The 8103-nt window shown below is 41.2% G+C and overlaps 2 protein-coding genes across 2 annotated transcripts; both read left to right on the top strand.

Annotated features, from left to right (window-relative positions):
• Window positions 1-3231: 3231 nt before the first annotated feature.
• On the top strand, window positions 3232-3835 carry MELLADRAFT_41122 (uncharacterized protein; the record flags this gene model as incomplete). Its single annotated transcript, XM_007418768.1, has 2 exons — window positions 3232-3614; window positions 3676-3835. Coding segments are annotated over 2 exons (543 nt in total), but the record flags the coding sequence as incomplete, so codon positions are not given.
• A 330-nt stretch (window positions 3836-4165) lies between these two features.
• Window positions 4166-4911, top strand: MELLADRAFT_84173 (uncharacterized protein; the record flags this gene model as incomplete). Its single annotated transcript, XM_007418772.1, has 3 exons — window positions 4166-4365; window positions 4429-4615; window positions 4678-4911. 3 exons carry the CDS (start codon window positions 4166-4168, stop codon window positions 4909-4911), a joined length of 621 nt encoding a protein of 206 aa, XP_007418834.1.
• Window positions 4912-8103: the final 3192 nt, after the last annotated feature.

Below are 8103 nucleotides of genomic sequence, written 5' to 3'. Positions count from 1 at the left end.
ATGATGACCCGTTGTAAAGCTTATCCTTATATAGTGAGTCATGAGGGAAGTATTCTGAAAAGTGTTTCTGCAAATGTTTTGGGATTCAATTTTGGTTTTGTAAAGTTATGGTGTTCAAACATGCGCAAGAAATTTGCAAGTTGCAAGAAAGTTCTGTGCAAGTTCTTTCAAACATCTTGCATAGAACTTGCACAAAACTTGCAGACTTAAGAAATTTATGTGTGAACCTAGGCTTCCCCGCTTCAAGGACTCAGTTTGCCCTTGATGAGAAAGGATATTGTTCATCACTTGGTTTGATCTCAAATAAACACTGCTTTGATTGGTGTGATATTATCATCATCACCATATCAACCTAATTACAATTGTCAAAGGTAGGAAACCTTCAACAACTTCTCACTGCCAGGATTAAACACTGTCCTAATTGGGATAATATGTTGCTTTTTTGGGATAATTGATTTTTGCCATATAAATTTTATGATGATCAAAGGCTTCAAACCACATAGGCTCAATAGTATGTTTCAAATGACAAAATTGACATGATCATGCTCAATAGTGTGCTACGGCTTTTGGGAATATGAAACCCCTGATGTTGGTATGCTTGGCTTTGAAGGATCATGCATTATTGCTCACATCAGTCAGCTTGGATCGGATTGGAAACAGCTAAAAGCAACTTTGTTTTCAGAGCTTGACATGGCGGTGCCTGCCGCCCAATTGGCTAGTATTAATTAAGATTGAGGACACTTGAAGAATAGTGAAGAAGATTGAGGATGATCAAAGAATAGTGATGAAGATGGAGGACAATCAAAGAATAGTGATGAAGATTGACAATGGTTGACAATGGTTGATGAAGATTGATGACAATCGACAAAGATTGAGGACAATTGACAAAGATTGAGGACAATTGATGAAGGTTGAAGACAATTGATGAAGGTTGAAGACAATTGAAGACCGTTGAAAACATTAGAAGAGGTTTGGAGAAGATTTTAGCAGATTAAAATCCTGTCTTTAGTTGGTCCAGTTTGATGAGTGGAAACTATGAAAAAAGAAGATTGAGGACGGTTGATGAAGAAAGAAGAAGATCGAGGACAGTTGACAAAGAAAGAAGCAGATCAAGGACAGATGACAAAGATTAAAGAATATCAAGGACAATCTAAGAAGACTGAAGAAGATTGAGGACAATCGAAGAAGAAAGAAGAAGATTGAGGACAGTTGACCAAGATTGAAGAAGATCGAGGACAGTTGACAAAGATTGAAGAAGATCAAGGACAATCAAAGAAGATTGATGATGATGAAAGAGGTTTTGGAGGAGAGCGAGACAGGAAGGTACTTTGAAGCTCTTTATACAGAAGGTAGAATGTCTCCGGTCGGAGGTGTTGATACCTGTGAGACTGAGCTTGTAGCTGGCTGGCCAACATGTGGTTTTTGGCTGTGGTAGAATCTAACATTGTTGTTTGAATGTTACAGTTTCAGAAATGTATTTTATGGTTTTTGATTTTGATTTTTGATTTTTGGTTTTTTGATTTTTTGATTTTTGGTGTTGCTGGTACTTTTTGTCAAAAGGTGACAATGCAATGAAAACGGTGTTGACCACTGGAAATTTGGGCAAAAAGGGGTTTCTGCCTTGATTTTTACTCCAGTACAGGGGTTTTATCCCTGTATTTGAGTATTTTCTGTAGTTTTGTCTTTGATTTTTGAATTTCGCACCCGGGAATTGTGATTTTTGATTTTTGAAATTTCGCATTGTCACTTTGGAACGTCTCGCATTCCGTAATCAGGAACTGAATTTTTTTTCCACCTTCAAACTTAAATATACATATACAAAATTTTGATTGCAATGGTTCAATTACTACAAGTTTGATAGGATTGTTCAAGATGTTTGGGTTTGGTTGAAGAAAAAAAAAACCACATATTGAATCAATTGTATGTAATGTTAAATAAAAAGTATATTCTGGAAGATTTGCATCAAAATGTGATTGCAAGCATTTTTTGGTAGTATATGTAATATACACCATTTTTGTATTATTTTGTTAATGGAAAAACACCCATAAATATATTATGGAACCCTTTGACTATGGTGTGTTTGACAATTTTTTGGGTTGAGTGGCCACTATGCCCCCTCACCTGTGATGGAACATGTGACATGGGATTTGCATCAATCTCAGGAGCTTGTGCGTGGATCTGCAAGCTCCAAGAATGTTTGGTAAATTGTGAAAAGCTTGTGCGTGGATCTGCGAGATCCATGAATGTTTTATAAAATGTGTAAATCCGCACAGCAAATTTGAGCTGATATAAAGGGTGCTTCATGCACCCAAAGTATATTGTTCCTCATTTCATTCATCCATTTTTCATCTACTTCATCTCATTTTTCTAATCATGTTTGTCACACCTCAACAAAATCTAAGCCAACCAGTATGTGCTGGGATGATATCTTTCAACGTGGCGTCACCCACTTCCACTGCGGCAAAACTGAAACATCCCCATCAGTCACCTGTGTTCTTGAAAGTTTCTGCGGATACCCACAGCACACCAGAGATCAGTTTATATCTTCCAACTGGTCTTTCTGTGGGGTATGTCCCTGCAGGTGTTGATAGTTGTTTCTTGAAGCTGCTTGGAAGCACACCTCGGATATATAAAGCCCTACCTGCGGGCGGATGGAAACCTAGTTCATCTTTTGACCCCAGTCACCCAGTTCTCAACAGCTCTACTGTCAACACCACTATTGTCAAATTTGATGGGCATGATGCGTCACAATTGCAAGTCCATGCACTTTTATTTATCCCAAGTTGGTACCAAGGAAGCCTTGTCAAGACAGTCAGGAACTTCAAGATCAAACTCCAGCATCCTACTCATTACAATCCTCAGCAACACCAACTTATTCCTCTGGTGGATCTAGAAGCACAGACAACTCCCAACTGGAGCTCAGCATTTCCCGATCACATGTTGACCAGTGACGAGGTCTCCAGACTTGCGTCCATTTCTTGCGGCTCAGATCTTCAGCCTGTCAATCCATCACAGATAGTGACATCTCAGCTCCACCCCCATCAAAAGCAGGGCCTGGCATTTTTGTTGGACCGAGAAAATCCGGATTCAAAAACTTATCACTCCCTTTGGTTTTATAAATCAATGCCACCCTTCAACCGGTGGAGTCACCGTCTCTGTGGTGAAGAATTTATTGTCACTGAGGGACAAACCGGACCAGTCAGCCCTAGGGCTTCAATTCTAGCAGATGACATGTGGCTTGGAAAAACAATTCAAGCTATTTCTTTAATTGCTACTACACTGGAAGCATCAAGACAATTCGAACATCAGGAATCTGCAACAGCTGTCAACCATCCAAACCACCACCTCCGTGCATCTCACACGACACTTTTGATATGTCCCACTAGCCTCATGGACAACTGGGAAGAAGAGGTTCGAAAACACACCAGAAAACACAGCTTGAAAGTCTTGCGCTGGCATGGCACAGACAGAGTTAAAATTCCTCTACGTGATATGCACTCAGCCGACATCATCATTACAACCCCCAAAACCCTTGTATGGGACCAGCGGCAAGATGGGACAACACGGCTCCCTTTTACAACCAGGTGGTACAGAGTGGTCATTGATGAAGCTCAGTGAGTGATCTCTCTTTGTGCCAAGTTCACATTTATCAAGCTGACCCTCTACTGGTACCAGTGTAATCCGTAATGAAACCAGCTCCCATGCAGTACTCACCTCTTTGGAATCAGTCAACCGGCTCTGTCTCACTGGAACTCCACTCCATAACCGAATTGGAGACTTGCACATGCTCTTCAAATTTCTACACATCAAGCCTTTTCACCAAGACTCTGTGTGGTACCGTCAAATCACTCTGCCTGTCCATCAAGGAAAGCTGGAAACACTTGGACACCTACTAAGATACTTTATGCTGAGGCGGACCAAAGCTAGCCACCTACGTGATTTACCCCCAATCTACCATGTGACCATTTTATTGGACATGCATCCAAAAGTGAAAGCAGTATATCAGCAACATTACAAAAGATTTATTCAGGACTTTGGTGTGGACTCTCAAATCCAACATAAACAGGGTGAATATTTTAGACAATTGAGCAATCTCAGGATGACATGCAATCACCCTCTTTTATTCAAACAAGAACAAGAGCTCAATTCGGTCAAGATTACAGAGATGGAGGAGGAGCTTGGAATCATGGTGCCGGATGGGAGGGAACTAACTGCTGCTGCCAGGCCAGCCTACCGGGAAGACTGGTCACTGAGTAGCAAGCTTGCATACTTGGTTTCCCAGCTCCAAATTAAGCAGGTTCCTTTGCATAAAGGTCTATGCAAGAAGACTGTCATCTATACCCAATTGAGGTGTTTCATGGAGTGGTAAATATATTTTCTGTCTCTTTTATATCACTTGTCCTGTATGCTAACCTGCACACCCCACAGGATCAAGATTGGTTTGGATTGTCACGGCATCGAAAGCGGCTCCTTGCACGGTGAGATGACTCCTCAGGAGAGGATATTGCAACTCAACAGATTCCAGAACAATAACAACATTGAGGCCTTCATAGTATCTATCGAAGCTGGAGGTGTGGGCTTGAATATGACATGCGCTGACGAGGTGTACCTGATGGTGTGTTTGTTATCATTTATTCATATACTATCATGAACATTAGCTAAACAGAAGATCATTAGGATGCCCATTGGAATTCACAGATTGTGCAACAGGCAATTGACCGTTTACATCAAATAGGCCAGACCCACCCTGTGAAGGTGTATCATGTGGTTGCAGGGGGATCTGTTGAACAGCACCTATTCAATGTGAGTCAAGTAATCAGCTTCCAGAAAGGGTTACACTCACCATCATCTGCAAACCCTTTTTTTCCGCTCAGGTACAGAAGAAAAAAGCATCTCTGGCTAGAAAAGTAATAACATTGTCAGTTCCAAAGGATCAACTTAAAGATTACCTCAAGCCTGGGGACCCGATGGATGTCTTGCATGATATAGGCAATGTGAATGCATGCTATGCAGAATATGTCTAGATGCTCGAGGGTTCCAACCAAACATATATGTAGAATATGTAGTTCAAACCAACCACAACTCCCTTTTATCTTTGAAAAGGTCTTTTCTGTCTTGTATGGTGTTCTTTTTCGGAAAACATGAAATTCATAGTGTTTTTACTTTGCTCACAACAATCCATACTATTGACCATTACAAAGTTTACAAGACAGAGATGCAGGTAATAGTGAGATAGAATACTCAGTTTTCCAAAACCATAGAATCATGACCTTCAACACGGGCAAAGGGAGTGTTACTCCAAGACAAATCTTTCAATCTTGCTAATACAACATCGAAACAACCCCAAAAATTTCCAATGTCCAAATCACTGCTCACAATTCCAACTTCTTCCATGACTTGATCAACCACCGGGGAAAACCACTCAGGGGTTGTGCTCCACAAGTGTTCTTGCTCTGGGTAATCATCAGCAAGGATAGCATCCACCGCTTCACCTGGGACAGGTATGAGGTATTCAATCCCACCAAATTCGTCAACGGGGTTTTTGTAGCAGTAGTCTGCAGAACACCCCGTAGGTAATTTAGACCGCTTGTCGTATCGTCTGCAGAAACCATTGTAAAACTTGACCCATTTGTCCAGAGCTCGTTGAAAGACGGGGATAAATAGGTGGAGAAACAAGGCCCTGAAAAGCAACAATAAAGATTTCAGCATGGAATCACCAAAGAAAAAAAAAGAGCTTCACCTAGCCATTGGATCATATTGATCATATAAATCTTCATCAATGCGCTCTTGAATTTTAGCTTTGATATTTCCAGTCAGTCCACAAGTCATTTTGTCCCAGAAGCACTCAATCTTTTGGTTACGAGGGGATGGAACATATTGATGATACGGCCAGTTTGGAGCTCTGGAACCGTAAGTTTCTCCGAAATAAAGTTGATGTCCCGCAAGAGGAACAGTCTCAGTTCCTCGATCCGTGGTGAGCTTTTTGGGAATGCCACCTTGCTTTTTTACAAGCCCCAGATACCACAAGTCAACATGGCGGGGGTCGCTGTTGGTGACATGAGCATGAAGTCCCAAGATCTTTCGAGACCAGCAATCAATGAAACCATATATACCAATTCCAAAGTTCATCAACTTGTCGTGTCCATCGGAAGCCCAAACCTCATTGGGACCGCCCGCATAGTATTCCCGTCGCTTGAGTTTATGAGCAGCTCACATTCTGACAGCATCTGGGTCCATTGCCTTCATAATAGCCGCAATAACATCGCTATATAAAAGAGGATTTGGAATGTAATTAGCATCGGAGCGAAATGAATCAAGAAGGGCCAAACACTTGCCGGTGGATGTGAAGCTCGTGTTCCTGAGCTAGCATCTTCTTGATACTCTTGATTCCAAGTACATTTCCATATTCAATCTGAAGTTCTTCAATCTTGTTACATACGGTGGCATATGTTACTACACCCATGTCAAGATCATCCTTTTGGCGGTGAAGATTGAGTTGCTTCTCAACTCGAGCTAAAGTTGACCGGCTGATGATGATGTTGTGTTCGTTTTTGAGGGCAATGAGAGCTTGCTTTTGGTTCAGAGATTGTTTGTAATTATCTAATACTGCATCCTTTACAACCTCCACATCATAATTTCCTTGTTGTTTCAAGTCCCATTCTTTGATCCGTCTTCTAACAGTTCTTACACATACTCGGATGTTGTGCCGTTGCCAAACAGTGTTGCGTACTGTTTGTGCTGGCCAGTTGTTAGCCACAGCTTCTTCCACAAGGGGTCGCAAGATTTCATCAGATATTTTCGCTGGCATGTTGGTGTGTAGTTGGTGATGGAGACTGAAGGTGTCTGGATGAGGATTGCAGTAGATTGAGGACGGTCGAAGAATATTCAGGATAATCAAAGAAGATCGAGGATGGTCTTAGAAGATTGAGGACAGTCGACGAAGAAATAAGAAGACTGAGGACGGTTGACGAAGAAAGAAGAAGATCGAGGACGGGTGACAAAGATTGAGGAAGATTGAGGACGGTTGACAAAGAAATAAGAAGACTCAGGACGGTTGACAAAGAAATAAGAAGACTGAGGACGGATGACAAAGAAATAAGAAGACTGAGGACGGATGAGGAAGAAATAAGAAGACTGAGGACGGATGACAAAGATTGAGGAAGATCAAGGAAGATCAAGGACGGATGACAAAGAAATAAGAAGATCAAGGACAATCAAAGAGGATTGATGATGATGAAAGAGGTTTTGGAGGAGAGCGAGACAGTAAGCAGGTACTTTGAAGCTCTTGAGACTGATGGTAGAATGTCTCTGGTCGGAGGTGTTGATACCTGTGAGACCAAGCTTGTAGCTAGTTGGCCAACATGTGGTTTTCGACTGCAGTAGAATCTAACTTTGGTGTTTGAATTGTAAAGTTTGAGAAATGTATTTTTTGATTTTTGGTTTTTTGATTTTTTGGTTTTTGGTGTTGCTGGTACTTTTTGTCAAAAGGTGACAATGCAATGAAAACGGTGTTGACCACTGGAAAATTGGGCAAAAAGGGGTTTTTGCCATGACTTTTACTCCAGTACAGGGTTTTTATCCCTGTATTTGAGTATTTTCTGTAGTTTTGTCTTTGATTTTTGAATTTCGCACCCGGGGATTGTGATTTTCGTTTTTTGAAATTTCGCATTGTCACTTTGGAACGTCTCGCATTCCGTAATTATGTACCACAAGGCAGGTTACAGCCAGACTTGCACTGTGCACGGATCACACGCACTTGTATTATACTGTACAGTATAATACCAGTGCAACTGCAATTTTTTAAGCGCCAACTGCTTTTTGCTGAGGACAATACATACTCCATTTTCGTGTTATTGCATTGCACGTTAGTAGGAGTAAATTTGGCTTTCTTTGTAACATGGTCACGAAATATGTCAGGGATAATACAAAGTGGATTGACTACCTGTAGTTACACTTTGGGTCTTCAGGCTCCAACAATTTTAGCTAAGAGGACATGACAATCAACCGTAATTTGTATGAATGTAACTGCAGACTAGGGTGGAGTTTTGCTGACTGCTTTGTCACGAAATTACTGTATCTTAACTACTGACCAAAACGCTTTGC

The sequence above is a fragment of the Melampsora larici-populina genome, assembly GCF_000204055.1.
Source record: "Melampsora larici-populina 98AG31 unplaced genomic scaffold MELLAscaffold_105, whole genome shotgun sequence".
NCBI classification, from domain to species: domain Eukaryota; kingdom Fungi; phylum Basidiomycota; class Pucciniomycetes; order Pucciniales; family Melampsoraceae; genus Melampsora; species Melampsora laricis-populina.
The sequence above is the reverse complement of the archived record's forward strand: the minus strand, read 5'-3'. Positions and strand labels throughout refer to the sequence as shown.